The following is a 17215-nucleotide window of genomic DNA, read 5'->3' as shown; positions in this document are numbered from 1 at the left end:
CATCTTTGCTGTTCTGACGAGTGAAAAATGGCATATCATTTTTAGATCTGCATTTTTTGAATATTAGTGATATTGAACACTTTTTCATACCTTTGACCATATTTCTTTTTTAGGGATTTGCCCATTAATGACACTCATTTTTTTTCTATTGGAATATGTATCTTATTGATTTATAAGAACTTTGTATATATTTTAAAACTTTTTACATTCATTTCATAGATATTTCTCTCAATGTGAGCTTTCACATTAATTTGTTTACAGTATTTTTAGACAGGCATAAATTTTACATTTTTATATAGTCAAATCCATCAGTCTTTTCCTTTAGTAACATCCTAAGAAAGTTATTCATGATCCCTAGAAGGTACAAATATTCATGCATATTTTCTTATAGGTAAATATTTCTTTTCAAAATAAATTCCAGCAGATTACATATTTTTATATCAGGTGTGAGAAAGTTTTAACCTAGAGACCCTTGTCTCAAAGTATGGTTATCTCAATGTATTTAATAATTCATCCTCACCACTTATTTGAAATATCCTGTTTTCGTATGCTAAAATATTTTACATTTGGAAACATTGAGGCTGAATCACATGAGGACTGATGGGTTATGAAGGAGGGTAAAGAGGAGGGAGGGGTCCAAGAGGACTCCCAGGGTCCTGGCTCCGGTGACAGGGCAGGGTGGTGCCATCCACTAAGATAAGGAGTACGGTAGGAGTAGGTTTGGGAGAGGGATTGAGTTCACCTTTTGGATATGTCAAGTCCAGATTCCCGTGGAATTTTACTGTGCCTTCCAAACTGAGGGGTAACTTTAGCCATCAAGTTGAAATAATATTAGAAGCTTCTTCATTTCCACTATTACAATCTTTAATACATAAGATTATATATATAATACATGTCTTGTCAATAGTTTTTAACTACTTTTGAAAAAACTTTCTTCCTCTTTTCCTTAAGCAATAGTATGTGGAGGTCTTGGCCAAGTCACCTACCTTTTCTGAGCTTGAGTAAATTGGGGATGATAGTGGCTTTTATGCAGGGTTTAAATTACAAGCTTTCGAGGTAATACTTGTAAAGCACGTAGCACAAGTCCTGACAGTATAATAAAGGGCGTGACTGTTGAGTGCACTTGTGGTGTTATTTGATTTGCCAGCTCCAGCTTATTCCTCAACATTCTACCTCTGTGTCACTTCCGCTGGGAAGCCCTCCTGGATTTCCCAGATGTGGCTGGGTTGGGGGCCTCTGCTCCCAGGCATCAGTGTGTACTTTGGCACAACACTTAGCTCGCTGAATTGCCTCTGTGCACTTGCCCATCTCTGAAGTATAAGACCCTTGAGAGCAAGAACCATAGTTCCTTCTGTGCTACGTTCCCAGCGCCTTGCACACCAAGTTATAGGGATCGCTGAATACGTTCCTTTAAACTGCATGTGTGCAAAATGGTTTTTTCTACTTCCACTGGCATCATCTAGGGAGTTTTTGTATTCGGCATTGTTGTACGTATCTTGGCTTCAATGCTCTAGTTGTTTTGATTTAGGTCCCCCAAACCACCTATCTCCAATCATCATGATTTGTGTCTCTCGGTGCTCTTGGTGGCTGTAGACTTTGTCGCTAATATTTCCCCATGGAGCAGCACACCTGATCAAGCTCTTCTCTTGGTTGGTGTGTTCAACGGTTGAAAGAAGGATGGCTCAAGTTAGAACTTCTTTCAGTGGAAGGTTCAACCCTCTGGGCTTTCAAAAGGGATTTTGGAGAAGGCATACTGACATTGTTTGCTTTTCTTCTTGGTTTATAATTGCAGAGATAGGAGAGGTCTTGTGTTTCGGGAAGATAACACTTTTCCTGTGTTGTCAAGGCTCTGAGTAAAGTAGCCAAGAGACACCTTGTTATCACACAGCTCCATTGCTGGGCCAGGCTTCCTTACTGGAACAGCATCTGCTTCTCCCCTGCTTGTAAAGAGCCTTCCTGATTGGAAATAATACTTGTTTTTGTCCCCAACCAGATCACTGCAATGTGACGGCGTTTGCTCTGTGGGTCTGTAATCGCAATTAGGTTGTGCATTTACATTCCTCCCTGTGTATTTTAGGTCATGGGGAGGAGAGGAGAAGAAGGAGTGTGTATATTTTTACACAAGAGATAGTGTGAGAACCCCGGCTAAAGCTTCGTATGCTAACCGGCTTAAAAGAAGTGATGACAACAAAAAACCTTGTTATTTTGAAATCATTCTAGATTCACAAGAAGTTGCACAAATGTATAAGGGGTCTTATGTGCCCTTCACTTAGTTTCCCCCACTGGTAACATCTTGCTAAACTCTAGTGCATTAATCACAACCTATAAATTGACTCTGGTGCAATCCACAGATTGTATGATCAGAACTTATTCTGATTTCACCAGTTTAACCTGTGTGTGTGTGTGTGTGTGTGTGTTGGTGTTTCTATACAATTTGATCACAGGTGAGATTCCCCACAGTTCAGATACAGAACTGCCCCATCACCGCAAAGCTCCCCCATGCTATCCCTTTATTACCACCCAACTCCCCATCCCTAACCCCTAACAACCACTAGTCTGTTTATCATTTCTATAATTTTGTTATTTCAAGAATATTCTGTAAATTGAACCATAACCTTTGTGATTGGCTTTTTCCTTCTGCACAGTGTTCCATGGTGTGGGTTTACCAAGTTTGTTTAACCCTTCACCTGTTGAAGGACATTTGGGTTGTTTCAGTTTGGGGTTTTTACAGATAACGGTGCTATGAACATTGGTGTACAGATGTTGGTGTGAAAATAGATTTTCATTTCCTTGGGATAAATGCCCAACAGCCCCATTACTTGAGTTATGGTAGACACATGTTCAAGCAAACTTCTTTGGTCATTTATTCCATTTATGTGACACCCTCTCTTTAAAAATCTGATTGATTTTTTATCTTCCAGCCCAGCCTCCAGTGGAGGAAAAGTTTCTGTCTTAGTCTTGGTGACCTTGACTATGATACTAAGGGGGATGGGTTGCATTCCTGCAGAATCAGGAGTAATCCAAAAACTGTGTTGAAAGTGTTGCCCTGGGATCAGATTTTGAGCTCCCATTAGATAAGACCCAACAATATAAGGTCCTGGAGGGGCTGATACACCCCAGGGATGGGCATGAGGCTGAGCCAAGGGAAAGTGAGACCCAGGCACTCAGACATTGCCAGGTTTCTCTGTCCCGGGTCTCCACTGTCTCTGAGCCCCTCTGTTCCCCTGTCGGCTTGGGAAGGCTGGCCACCTCCAGTTTTCCAGGCCATCTGGAGGGAAGTATGGCTGCAAAGATGGCCCAAAGTTGACATTGTAATTACAGCTTCAGCCATGTAGGGAGACAGGACCACCTCTCCAGGGGAATCCCAGGGAAGGGAACTGGTGCTCTAGTTTGGGTCAGATACCCTTCGTTGGACCTGTCAACTGTGGCCAGGAGGGCAGGGTCATGCATAGAACTACCACCCACCAGTAACCATGGAGGAAGTCTTCAGAAATGGAGGGGGCAGGATGGACAGGCCCAGCATGGACCCCAAATGTTGTAACAACATCCACGGGATTCACACTTGGAGTTCCCACAGTTGGGGAAATAAATGAGGCCTTTGAGAAGGATGTGGCACCTGAGTTGGACCATGAGAGACAGTCAGAACTTGGACATGTGGATGGGAGGAAACAGCAGTGGGGGGAAGTAGGCAAACCCGGATCTCAAGGCACAGATGCTTGGGGCACAGAGAGGGAGGCGTGCAATGGGATTTGACATGTAAGAATTGATGGGTGGATTGGAGTTTCAGAGAGAGAGTGTCCCAGTCAGAGATGGGGGATCTTGCTGGGCCACAGGATTGAGGAGGGACAGCTTGACCACATCCTTTGACAATGCTGAGCAGCCACAGAGCTGGAGGAATAAAAAAAAAAAAGGCTCCTTGAACAGCCTAGCCCAGGCTGGAGATCAGAGAAGCTGACAGATGAGACAGAGGGAGAGGTGGATCAAGAAAGCCCAGGGGTTGGTGGAAATATCGCCAGGAAGGCCAGACGTGGCCATTTTCACCTTTGTTCCCCAGAGAGTGGTGTTGGAGCTTTAATGTTATTTTCTTCGAAAAGTGAGGTGGATCCTTGAGTTGGCATTGCCAAGAGTACCTTTAGGCCACTTTAGCTGTGAGCTCTGGGCTGCTTGCCGGGCAGAGGCTGTGCTGTAGGGTCTGGGAGGGCCTGTGCCCGGCACCTGCACACAGTTTGGAACAAATCTTTTCCTTTCCTCTTACCCTTAGGGCAGGATGGCTGCCTTCCGAATCCTGAGGGCCAGGTCCTGCCTGGCCGCTGGCTTCCTTGTCTTACACATCAGATGTCTGGTCTCAAGGGGGCCTGCGAGTGAATGACCCCTGTAGGATGTCAAGAAACCCCGGATTGGGCAGCACAAATGCAGAGGGGCCCTGACACTCCCTTCCCCCTCCTGGGCACGACTCCGTGGTGCTAACTGAGCACACATCTCCTTGAGTCTTGACCACGCCCTTTGACACTGGGAGATGGTCATTGATATCCACTTTAAAAAAGAAGTTCAAGTTCAGAGAGGGAAGTGCTTTAATCCACGGCAGCGCAGCCAGAATTTGCAGGAGCCGGGGCTCCAACTCAGCCATCCTCGTCCTGGAACCAGGACTCTGGGGCCTCCTCCCTGGGAACTGTCACCTCCCTCTGTGCTTTCCCGCTTCCTTCCGGTTTAAGACTCCCTCCCCCGCGGCCCTCCTGTCCCCTTACCAGATTCATCTCATTGTTTCCCAAGACGTGTCCACTCTCCCTTCAGTATACAGCGACACACGCGATAAAAAATGAGTCATAATTTTAACCTCTATCGAGTGCTTCTGTGTGCCTGGCACTGAGCTAAGCGCTTTGCAGGCATCCTCTTATTTAATACCCCAAACAGCCCTCTCAGGTAGGGACCATTATTATCCCTGTTAACTGTTTACCCTGACATCATGCAGCAGCTCACGCTGAATGCTCCTGACCAGGTGTGTCACTGCCTCTCAGGTGCCCCCAGGCTCAGTGTAGGAGCACAATGATACACAAATGCACGTGGCCCCAAGGTACCCTCCCTCCCAGAGACCTTCCCGTTTTCATTCTTTTTCCACCTCAGAACATCCCTGCTCTGTGCACCCCGGGAGTACCTAATCAGTAGGACTTTTTCGAGTCTTCAGTCCAAATGAGTGCCCCGTGTGTGACCGTCAGGTGCGGTGATGGTTTGGGATCCGCAGAGCTGCTGTTCAGCCAGCACGTCCCGGCGTGGCCCTCCAGCTCGCATCTGTTCTGACCGGTCATTGCCTGTCTTTGTCTGTTATGTACCTTGATCGTCTCCCCCTGGGCTAGAAGAGACATGTTAGGTTCTGCAAACCTCTTGGACCCTAATAAAAGCTGCTATTTATAGAACATTTTCGTGCTACCTAACACCTTCACCTGCACCATTTTTTGGTGAGCGTGCATAAGCATTTTTCTCTTTGCACAGGACCCATACTGCCTTTGACCTTGGAGAATTCAGGGCTCTGAATACAGAGGTCCCCAAAATACTGGAGAAGGGGAAACTGACCAGATGCTGTACTCTACTTATTCCATTCCCGGCTGCCAACTGCACTTAAAGAAAACTCCAAGAAGTGACCAAGCGCCGCGCTGTGACCCTGTCCTCTCCAGGGTTTCCTGTTTCCTGTGTGCCGTTTTGCTCCCCCCTGAGCCCCCTTAATGACGGTGACTTTGGCTATTTCAAGGAAGAACATTGCTAGCTTCAGAGCGTTCAGAATCAGTATCACAGTAAATAAGAAACATAGTGAAAGAAAAACACACTCCAGGATGCAGACAAATTTTATCGCTTAAATTCACATGTTATTATTAGAATCAGCTGCAAGTACCGGACTTTCAACTGCCTTTTGATGGGGTGAGATAGGGGAATGCTCTTAATTTGGGGGAACAATCTGGAGGCACCCCTAGAGGCATTACGGTGTTTCCCTGTTGGTTTGGGCTCCTTGTATTTATTTTTTTTTAAAGGTGAAATTTAAATGGAAGAAGCGGTGGAGAGGAATTTCTTAACAAAGGAGTTCAAAGCAGAGATGGCTTTCCTTTTCAAAGCCCCTCTCCTGAATGCACAACTCCGTGTGATATATTTAGTTTAACACCTTGGTATTTTGCACCTCACATCTTTTTTCTTGCTTCTTTTCGTCTTCTGCTTTCTTTTCTCCTTGCTTTGATCTCACTATGGAATTGCCTTTAAAATGCTTTCATACACAGCAAAAGCATCCCTTTTTAATCTCCCCCATTCTTCCCAAAATTTCTGGCTCTCACCTCACCTCTTTTTCACTCCCGTAGTCAGAAAATGCATTATTTAAGTCCACAAAGCTGAGCGATGCCCAGAGAATGAAACAGACGCCTTCTGGGTTATTTCATCTTGGGTTTTTACACACTCGCCAGGTCCATGCAATGGAGCGGTGGGCGTGGCAGCGGAGGGGAGGGGCGTGGCTCTTAGGTCACTGCTGTCCCTTCAGAGTTTAGTGGGGTTGTCTGGAGGAATTTGAAGTTCAGCTGGCTCTCCTGGCTACCTCCTCCCTTGGAGCCTCTCCATCAGCCAGGGGGGCTTCTTCTCTGGAGAGGGCCAACCACTGTCAGTGGATGGCTGGCTGGAAAGGTGTGCCCAGAGCAGAAGCATGGGGGCTTCAGAGTTACAGAGAGAGCCAGTTCCCGGGCAAGCCTGAGTCAGGCCTCGACTTCCCACATTCGAGGCTCAGTTCCGCACGAGCAGATGAACGACTTCAGTTTTCACGGCCTCGCATCTGCAGGAATCAGGCAGAATGACAAGGAGGGCAGGCACGCCGCTTATGAACTGTGTGACTTTCAGCCAAGTGCTTACCCTCTCTGGGCCTCAGTTTCTTTCTCCATAAAATGGGGATCATAATACCCCTTACCTCACAGAGCGCTGACGAGGGTAGAAAGAGTTGCCAGAGGTAAAGCAGTTACAACAGAATGTCCTTAATTAGGATTCAGTAAATGTGAAAGCAAAACTCGAGGAATGTTACGAGTTTGCAAGAGAGATCATTCTCGAGTTAAATACGAGAGGGGAACTCATCTGAGTAGTATTTTGGAGCATTTCATGATGAGCTGACATTTTTAGTCAGCTTGGCTAGCAATTTGGGGATATCAGTATTTTATTATAGATACAGACAAACATAGTATTTGAAATGTTCGAAAAGGAGTGATTGTCAGCCAAAAAGCAGTTTTGCATCCAAGAAGCCCGCCTCACAGGGTGTACTCACCTTGAAGCTAAGGAAGCTCATGATTGGGGCCCCTCACTTGTGTGGAGGCAGCAGGGGGTAGGGAGCCTAACACTGGTTCACAGGCCCGTGGGTTTTTGTAAAATTTACAAAACAGAGATTTTTTTTTTCTTTTTCTTAAAGGGGATCCTTCAGATTATATAAACTTCAGGTCCTTCAAAGCCCAGATTCATTTCTGGGACGTAACTAATTCCATCTGACAGATAGAAACCCACATATTGCATGAGGTTTCTCCCCCTTCCCTTTTTTAATTAAAAAAACATTAATTAAAAAAATGCATTATTGATCTTTGGCCACTTTTACGCCTTTAGTTTTGGTTAGTTATTTCAGGCATAAAGGTATTCTCAGGCATACCTGAAAATCCAGGTGTTTTAAATCTATTTTTTGTTTTCTTTCGGTGGCATCATGGCTGATTCACATATTAAAAAAAAAAAAAAAATCTCAAAAAAAAGGCACCGCAGAAATGTAGGGCATCATGCCTAACGGCTGCGCTGAATCTGTGTGAAGGACCATGTTTTTTCCCTCTGCTGACTTAAAGCCCCCAAGTATGGTGAGCTGGAAGTTTCCATCAGGGATGGGGAGAAAGGCTGGTGTCAGGGGGACACTGGGGGTGTGAACACGGATCCAAGGGTTGGATCCTCCCCTCCGAGAGGCTAGAACCCCCTTTAATGAGTCTGGAGGGGCTTTGCAAATCAGCTTCCAGTCAACCAAATTACCAGAATGGGGATCAGAAAAGCTGATGGGCAGGAGAACAAGGAATCAGACCTTCAGTAAGGCCTAGGGATTTAAATTCACACTCAAAAAAAATACGTCACCCCCCCCGCCCCTTCAAAATCGACCAGGGCTTACAGATACAAAAGGCCACATCTTGTATGATTCTATTTTTATGAAATATCCAGAAGAGGCAAATTCATAGAGATGGAAAGCAGATTAGTGGTCGCCAGGGGCTGCGGGGAGGGCAGGACATGGAGAGGGACTGCTTAATGGGTGTGCGGTTTCCTTTGGGGGTGATGAGAAGTTCTGAAACTAGATCGCGGTGAAGGTTACACCACATTGTGAATGCACTTAATGCCATTGTGCACTTTAAAATGGTCAAAATATTAACTGTATGTGTCTCTAACCATGGTAAAAACAATGAAAGAAAAATCAGGCAGTGCTTTTGAGAAGTTCTGGGTTTGTGGGAGAATCATCTGGAGTGCTGGTCAACCCCACCGAAGCCCACTGAATTAGAACTGCCGAGGGCAGCCCGGGAACCTGCATCACCTGCCAGGTGATTCCTAGGTAGAGCGGAATCTCACCTTCTGAGGAACACTGGCTTTGAGGCAGGCGGTTTTGTTTTTTTTAATTGGAACATGGCATATGTGCTGTTTTCTCATCCCCGCTGTCACAACCCGTGCATTCCCAGCGAGCAGCGTGCCCACACCTCAGCAGCTGCTGGCAGGGAGAAGTGTTGGTTCTAAGTGGCTGTGATGGTGATGGTGGCACGGATGGCAGCAGAAGCAGTGTTGGTAGAATTGTACCACTTGTCATTGTAATAGATTGTGGGAGTGAGAGCAGAAGCCAGGAACGTCAGGGGTCCTTGTCAAGGGACTAATGGTGAGGTTGCTCTATGGGGGGTGGGGTAGGGGGGGTAGCCATCAGGATCCCAGTTTGGGAAATGGCAAGACAAACCCTCACCTTGTAGACTGAGGTCATCTTCAAGAGGTTCCATCTTTCAGACAAGGCGGAACAAGAAGGCCCAGGCAGTGGGAAAAGCAGAGACAGGCGGTGGCCAACACTGGGATTCTGGAACGTCTGCTCAGTTCGGATGAGACCTATTCTGTGCACAGGGGTTAATTCATCACTGGTGGGGTTGGATAGGGGGTCAGCTCTAAGTCAGAGCTACTCCAAGGGCATTTACCAGAACAGCAGCGGCAGCCTCATGGAGCTTGTTAGAAATGCAAGTTCTTGGGCCACACCCCAGACCTACTGGTGATTTTCATGCAGGTTAAAGTTTGAGAAACACCATCTAAACTTAGACTGATTATCTTGAGTCTCCATACCTTGAGGAGAATTACAATGTTCAGTAAGTCTCATCAGCAAGACTTGATAACTTGCGGGTTAAGAGGTACAGATGGGGCCCAACCCCGGACGGTGTGGCCACTTCCAAGCCCACGTCTGTGTGGTACCCAGGTTCATGCACTAGCAGGTGGAGATCCTTCTATGTCCACACTTTTTTTCTGAGCAGGGTTTAGAGACAAGAGACTAGACTGATGTTTTATTCTCTAATATCACTGAAATTGTGGGATCTGGATATAATTCTGTAATAATGTTTTTTGCTCTAGTTCTCACTGTTTGTAACTTTCTTGTTGTCGATGTCTACTCCTTAAGCCTGGGTGACAGACGGTCCTTTTATTGTTAAGGAGCATATATATCTCCCTTCTGGTCCCTTCCGATCACGGTCAGTGGTTGCCTTTCCCCTCTTGACCCTCAAGTGCTACTTACCAAAACCTTAAGAAACACAAGCATTCCCAAATGGTTCTAGACCAATTTAGTATTGGATTTGATAATATTGGTAGGTAAACATTTATTTTTGCAGAAGTGAGTTTTTATTTTCTTCTCTGAGTCTGCCGGTGAGAAAAATCCTATGTAAAATGTTTTTCTTACTGTCGTTACAATGTCCAGGAATGGTTTCATCTGTTAAGGATGATAAAGGATCTTAGGTGATGGGTGTGACATTTCTTACCGCTGTCAGGTTGAGGATTTGTTTCCTTCCATGGTGAGCCTGGGGGCCTTGTTTTTATTCAGTTAACTTGTGGGCTTTCTCACTTTAGAGCAACTTCGAAATCTCAACACCCCAATGCCCTCAGGCTGTCACAACTCTGTTCCACCAGGACCAGCCTTTCTGGAAATCTCTCCTGAGCTGTCCTACTCATCCACTTCTTCCTCAGCTAACCCTGTCTCCGAAGGGCCCAGCTGCATCCAGAAGGGAATTCTTTTTTCTCACTGTTCCCATCAGGAAGCTACTGTTTGTCTAGATCAGTGGCCTGTTCTCAGCTCTCATTTTCTCTAACTCATTTGACTTCCTTGACATTGGATGTTGAATAACTCTTTGAGAACAGGGACTGTGTCATTTTCAACCATGTAGGCGCTCTATAAATATTTATGAAATGAATGCGCAGATTCTTCTTTTGGAAACTCTACGCTTGATATGATTCTGCCCCTGTGATGCTGTTTCTAGCCTGTCTTGTCCTCTAGCTCTGCTTCCTGCCTCCTGAATGCACACGTTTCCCAAAGTGGGGTTCTAAGTCTTCTTCTGGAACTCTCACTCCCTCCTGTGCCATCGTCTCTCCCCACCATGTCCCTGACACTCTGTGCCCTGTCTTCTCACTCTGGACCGTTATCCTGGTTCAACAGTCAGCCCCTGAAGGTCTGCTAGCCGCTCAACCTGTCCCCAGGTGAACCCATCAACTTCTGCTTCTCTTCTTTTCCTCTTTTCTGATTAATGGCATTTTCCTGGTCTCCCAGACACTAGTGACTCTGTCACCTCAGCAGATCCAGTTCCACACCTGTGTTTTGCTGTGTGCTTGTGTATTCTGGAATAGTGAGAGCACACGTCCAAACCTGCTGATTAACTCAGATACGACCTTCTCCTTGGACACCCCCAGCCAAAATCATTTCTCCCTTTGTGACCCTTCCCCCCACCCTCCATCACACTTTCCCTCTGCGACCATTTTTCTTTGGCCCTTAGCTCCTCAATATTGGAATTTTTTGAACCTGTCTCATCTCCTTGCCCAGATTGTAAGCATCTCAAGGGAGTACTTGTGTCCAAATTGATTTTAAATCCAGGCGGGGGCACAACTCAATACCTTACTGGGTCCAGAATCACATACAGGGACTGGGAAATGAAGCCTTATCAGTGTCTCTTGTTCTTGAGCCCTGCTAGTCGGATGCTGGCATCTCCCTTCGTGTTCCCGTGAAAGACCCCAGGGCATCACTTCAATTGTGTCTGGAACAATGTGTCACTGAATCTTGAAAGATTGAGGCTGGTGACTACTGCTATAAAATGATAGTGCCTGGAGCTTAAAATGATATTGAGTATCTAGAAGGATGTGCTGCTGTTCATGGGGTATTATAAAATGGATCAATATGAATAATATTAATAGACCAATTAGTATTAGAAATAAGATTTTGAATGCATGTCAAGGGCTTTATATGTAAATCTTATTTATTCTTAGCAACCATAGGCTAGTACCAAATGATGAGGCATTATCCTTTTATCCCTTTAGACTTTTCAAAACACTTTAATATTCATATCCCACTAGCCTGGAGATGTTGAAGGGCAGTGGTAGCGAACCTCACTCTTTTTTGCCACACTTGTAAATGCCTGTTTATCTCTCTCCTCTGAAGTCTCAGTCACAACCGCTGAACAAATGTGGAGAGCACTTGATACTTAGACATGGTGACTGGCTTGGCTGGGAGCTGACATCCAGTTACAGGGCAGAGCCACCTCAGGGTCCCAGGTCACCTGGCAGCTGAAGGTCAACCATGCCTGCAGGTCCCTGTCGTGGCGCCTGGCACTCAGCGCCCAGAAAGTTCTCCCTGAACTTACAGAGATTCTTGAGACTCCTGCCATCCCAGGCCAACCCTAGAGGGTGAGCAGGATTCCCACCGTATTATTCTGTGGGTCCATTGCCCAGTCCATTGCCTTCCATGGTGTGTCCCTCATCCCATGCCCACCCACCCAGCACTCGAGGGGAGTAAATGAAAAAACAAGCAAGCATGGCCCGCCCAACCTTCTTGCTAGCATTCTTGTTCCAAGAAATTTAATGAACAGATGGAAAAATGCAGCCAACATTCAGTCAGGAGATGGTCTCTAAAAGCTGAAAATTCTTTGGGCCACCCCAGTCCCATGTACCTGGCTGAGTGAAGAATTCGACGGTCCCCACAGCCTGGCTTCTGCACCAGGCCCCTCACCGGCTCTGGGATGATGGCAAAGATGATAGCAAACCCGGCAAAAAGACGAACAATAGATAACTTACTGAGGGTGTAATACTACCTGCCAAGCATTCAAACTCAGTGGTTCTCAAAGTGTGGTTCGCCATACCGGAGCATGCGTGTCCCAGCCTAGACCTTCTGAAAATGAACCTGTGGGCGAGGGGCCCAGCAATCCATTTCAACCCCTCCAGTTGATGCTGTTGGTGGCCTCCAGTTTGAGAACCAGAGTTCTGGTTTACAGGCCTATTTTTCCATCTTGGACATGGCTTCCTCAGGCTCCCTGGGCTGCTTTGACATAGTGCCCTAAACCTATGTTGAGGGAAAGAGGGAAAATAATTACTAATATCAGCTACTCTGTGTTGAGCATTTACACTGTGCCAGGGATAATTCTGAGCATTCTTGAATTTATTAACATCTGTAATCCTCACCACAACCCTGTGGTGTCCATACTGTTGCTGTCGGCCCTCGGTATCCCTGGATGTGAAACCTGCAGGTACAGATGACCAACTGTAAGGCACTTGAGCATCTGTGGATTTGGTATCCCTGGGGGTCCTGGAACCTGCACATACTGAGGGATGGCTGTATTATCATCCCCCTTCGGTAGATGAGGGAACTGAGGCACACATTGACTGGCTAAATTGCCCAGGGTCACTCAGGTAGTAAAAGGTAGCACAGAGTTCTGAACCCAAGGCAGTCTGAGTCCAGTCTGAACATCCAACCACCTTGTACCTCCTTAGAGTTTCTGCCCCTTCTCCACCCAGGTTCTATTTTTTGTCTCCTTTCCAAACTAATTCCTCCCTGTATTAGTTTGCTAGGGCTGCTATAGCAAAGTACCACAGACTGGGTGACTTAAACAACAAAATTTATTTTCTCACTTTTCTGGAGGCTGGAAGTCCAAGATCAAGGTGTTGGCAGGGTTGGTTTTTCCTGAGGCCTCTGTCCTTGGTTTGCAGTCGGCCACCATCTCCCTGTGTCCTTGTATGGTCCTTCCTCTGTGAGCGTGCTCCTGGGGGCTGTGTGTGTGTTCAAATCTCTTCTTCTTAGGGACACTGCTCAGATTGGATTAAGACCTACCCTGAGGACCTCATTTTAACTTAATCACCTCTTTAAAGGCCCTATCTCCAAATATGGTCACATTCTGAGTTACTGGGTATTAGGGCTTTAACAGATGAATTGGGGGGGTACACAATTCAGCCCATAACACTCCTGTTGCCCCACCATCCATGCCTTTGGCTAACAGGAACTATGTCATGTCTCTGTACCCTTGGGGACTCTTTCACTCCCATCCATCTAAACCCCCCATCTTCTGTACTTGTTCCTGGGTCACATGGCTGCATCGTTCCCAGGGACAACAGCCATGACCTAGAGAGGGCAGCCTCTACATGAGCTGCAAATATATGGCTTTAATTTGCCAAACATTGCTGTGTATAACTAGGAAGTGAGGGGTGTGCACAATGTCTGTAAATACAGCCTTGTGGGTTTTTCTAGAGCAAGGTCAGAGGTGACGATGTCTCCAAAAGTATTGTCTGTGGACCACTCACATCTGAGTCAGCTGGGCTGCTTGTGGACCCCTGAGGCTCTCCAAGGGCGCATCCTTGGAGTGTGCATATCTCAGAATCCCCTCTCTGTCAACCCTTCCCTGTTCATCCTTCGACACCTGCTGATTTTCCCCCATTTCTACTGAGATATAATTGACATACAGCACTGCCTTAGTTTAGGGAGTGCAGCATAATGATTGACTGACATATACTGTGAAGTGATTACCACAATAAGTTTAGTTAATATCCTCATCTCATATAGATATAAAAAAACAAAAATTTTCAAAAATGTTTTTTTCCTTGTGATGAGACAGTGATTCTCAGGTACATAAAGGTATCTCTTTACATCTGTGGAATTAGACACATGTGGCCCATGTTTCAGCTCTTCCGTTCCTAGGTTGTGACCTTGGGACAGGTTAGTCTCCCTAAGACTGTTCTTAATTTGCAATGTGGAATTCATCTAGTTAATTAATGGGATTAATCTAGCAACCACCTAGGGTGTCTGTAAGGATTAAATCAGATCATATAGATCACGCACTTTGTACCACCTGCTGGTGGCAAGAGGGAGTGTTCAAGCCCTGATGGCCTTCCTTTCACCATCATGGTAGCGTTTCTACTGCTGAGCAAAGATTTCTTTCACATCCTGTGACCAAAGCACAAACCCTGTTAATGTTGCATCTAGGGTGTGACTCTGGGTCTGGACCTCCCAGAACACATTCTGTGAGAACCAGCGTATGTGCAGATGGAAAAACCCATATAAAGTTGATAAACAAGACCCAGGGGACAGTGGGAGCACAGGAATGCTGGCCAAGGAAGGAGGGAGGGTCAGAAAGAAATCCTAAAGGACATCAGTCAGAGATGTCTCCTGAGTCACTGGGACCGAGTTGACTTTTCTACTAAAATGACTAACATGCAAAATTTTCTGCAATCTCTGAACTAACTGAAGATCTGTCGGCCTCACAGTGGGTTGGATGCACATTTGACATGTTTACGGACCTTCCTGTGTTTTGTCGTTTGTAGAGGAGCTGAAGGCCCCTTTGGAGGATTATGTCCACAAACGCTACCCTGGGCTGGTGAAGGTGGTGAGAAATCGAAAAAGAGAGGGCCTGATCCGAGCTCGCATCGAGGGTTGGAAGGTGGCCACCGGCCAGGTCACCGGCTTCTTTGATGCCCACGTGGAGTTCACCGCTGGCTGGTAGGTCACAAGCTGAAACCTAGAAGCACTCGGGACTTGCAGCATGGTCAGGAGGGCTGGAGTCTGGGAGGTGGGCCACTTTGGCCATTTCCTCTGGGGCCCTGGCAAGAATGGAGAAGGGGTGGTTGGGAAGAAGGTGAGACCATAGTTTGGAATAAAACTGGGAAGCGGGAGAAATATGTCTGCTGTCTACTCTGTCGTCATCATCCTTGTTATCATCATCATCATCATCATCATCATCACCGTCGTCAAAATTCCCGGTGAAAATGATGTATTAGTTGGACAGAACTCAAGATGATCCTTGCTAAGGAGACAAGACAGTCCTATTCCTATTGTTCTCTTTTGCTACTTTGCTCGTTTCCATTTCTGGGGAGGATGGTTGACTGTTACTATGAAAAAAAGAGATTCAGTTATAATTTTACCTACTCAGGCAAAGCTTCCCAGAATTTATGGGATCGTGACTTCCCTGGCAGTCCAGTGGTTAAGACTCCGTGCCTCCAATGCAAGGGGTGAGGGCATGATCCCTGGTTGGGGAACTAAGATCCCACATGCCGTGTGGCCAAAAAAAAAAAAAGAAAAAAAATTTATGGGATCATCTTTAACATCATTTGGAGGAAGGGAGGGGTTTCTCTCTGCCGATGTGGCCCCTCATGTTTTTCCAGGTGAAAAGAACAATATGAGAGAAATTGATGAGCACACGGGGAGTAGATTTTGGATGTAAGAGAGTGAAGCGTCAAAAATGCCCAAATCAGTCAATGAGCATGTTAAAATTAGGTTAGAGCTTTACAGTTATATGATTATTTCTAACTAACCAATGATAAATCAAGTCAGAGGTTAAACCCCTGTGCCAGGATTGCTTAATTAGTAAGAAGCAGAGTCGTTAATTTCATTAATAATGTTTATTTACACTCAATGATACCATCTTGAATAAGTTCACGGTACCATATTTGAAGAGCCAATATCCCATCACTAATTACGCCTTAAAATGTCTATTCTGCATTTGAAACAAACTTTAGAATCCTTTTAATGGCCAGAGAAAAGGATGGTTATGCACATGACCACACAAAGGTTTGGAACGTGGGGTCACCGTTAACACTGGTCCTTTCACTTGCACACAGGCATCTGTTGCCATCTCAGACCCCAGTTTTCTTCCTTGCTTTTTCTGCCACCATCAGACCCTATACACACAGCTGTAGGTGTGCAGCCCTGACCTCCCCTGAGCCTCACCACTGTTTATCTCTCATAATCATTCTCAAAGTGTGGTCCCCAGACCAGCAGCGTCAGCATCACCTGGGAACTTGTTAGGAATGCAGATTCTTGGGCTCCACCCAGACCTATGACATCAGAAGCTCTGGGGATGGGGCCCAGTAAGCTGCTTTAACCAGCCCCCCCAGGGACTCTGCTGCTCACTCAAGTTTGGGAACCCTTGAGCTAGAAGCCTTCTGAACAGATGCCCTTGAATGTTCCGTTGGAGCCTCAGCCTTGCACTGTCTCACCTTTTCCTCCATATCATTCCCTCCTCATTTCTTTCCTGTCAGAACTGTTGGTACCACCCATGTCCCCGTCACTTGATTCTTCTCTCCCCATCGTGTTACTCACCCAAGCCACCTCCAGCTTTAGCTGGTTTTTCCTCTGTTTCTCATGTCTACCTTTTCCTCTCCGTTTTGACCTCCACGTTCCTGGCTCAGACCTTCATTATCTTTCACTTAAACTAACTGACAAATATTTGCTGAATGATGACCATGACCCAAAGACCGCTCTAGGCTGTGATTTGGGTGACTGCCTGATCGGGTTTGCCCAGTGCTGAGGGATTTCCCAAAATGCAAGACTTTCAGTAGTAAAATCAGAACGGTCTTGGGCAAAGAGGACAGTTGGTCACTCAGCTGGGGTTCAGAATCTGGTGAGATTTGGTATCCGCCCTCCAGGAGCCTATAGTCTAATTTTGACTGATGTCTGTGATCCACTCTTAGCCCTTCAGACTCATTTTCCAGACTTCCAACAGAGGGGTGTATGTCCTCACGGCAGATAGACAGTGTGTCTCAACTCTAACTAGGTCACACTGCAGTAACGATCTCCATCCTGCCCATGTGGCGGATCCGCTGCGGGTTGTCTGTCTGTGGCTCTGCTCTATACGACCTCTGTGTCCCAAGACCCAAGGAGCACCCCTGCCTAGGATGTACCATTTTTGTAGCTCAGGGAAAAGGATAA

General features: G+C 46.2%; 1 protein-coding gene across 1 annotated transcript in view; it reads left to right on the top strand.

Annotated features, from left to right (window-relative positions):
- Positions 1-17215, top strand: part of GALNT17 (polypeptide N-acetylgalactosaminyltransferase 17) — a 446202-nt gene that overhangs the window by 234455 nt on the left and 194532 nt on the right. Inside the window, exon 4 of the mRNA XM_061207933.1 lies at positions 14833-15007. Within this exon, the coding sequence (XP_061063916.1) occupies positions 14833-15007 (175 nt within the window). The remainder of the gene's footprint in view (positions 1-14832; positions 15008-17215) is intronic.

Source organism: Eubalaena glacialis, chromosome 13 (genome assembly GCF_028564815.1).
Source record: "Eubalaena glacialis isolate mEubGla1 chromosome 13, mEubGla1.1.hap2.+ XY, whole genome shotgun sequence".
Taxonomy (NCBI): domain Eukaryota; kingdom Metazoa; phylum Chordata; class Mammalia; order Artiodactyla; family Balaenidae; genus Eubalaena; species Eubalaena glacialis.
This window is presented reverse-complemented; position numbering and strand designations above follow the sequence as displayed.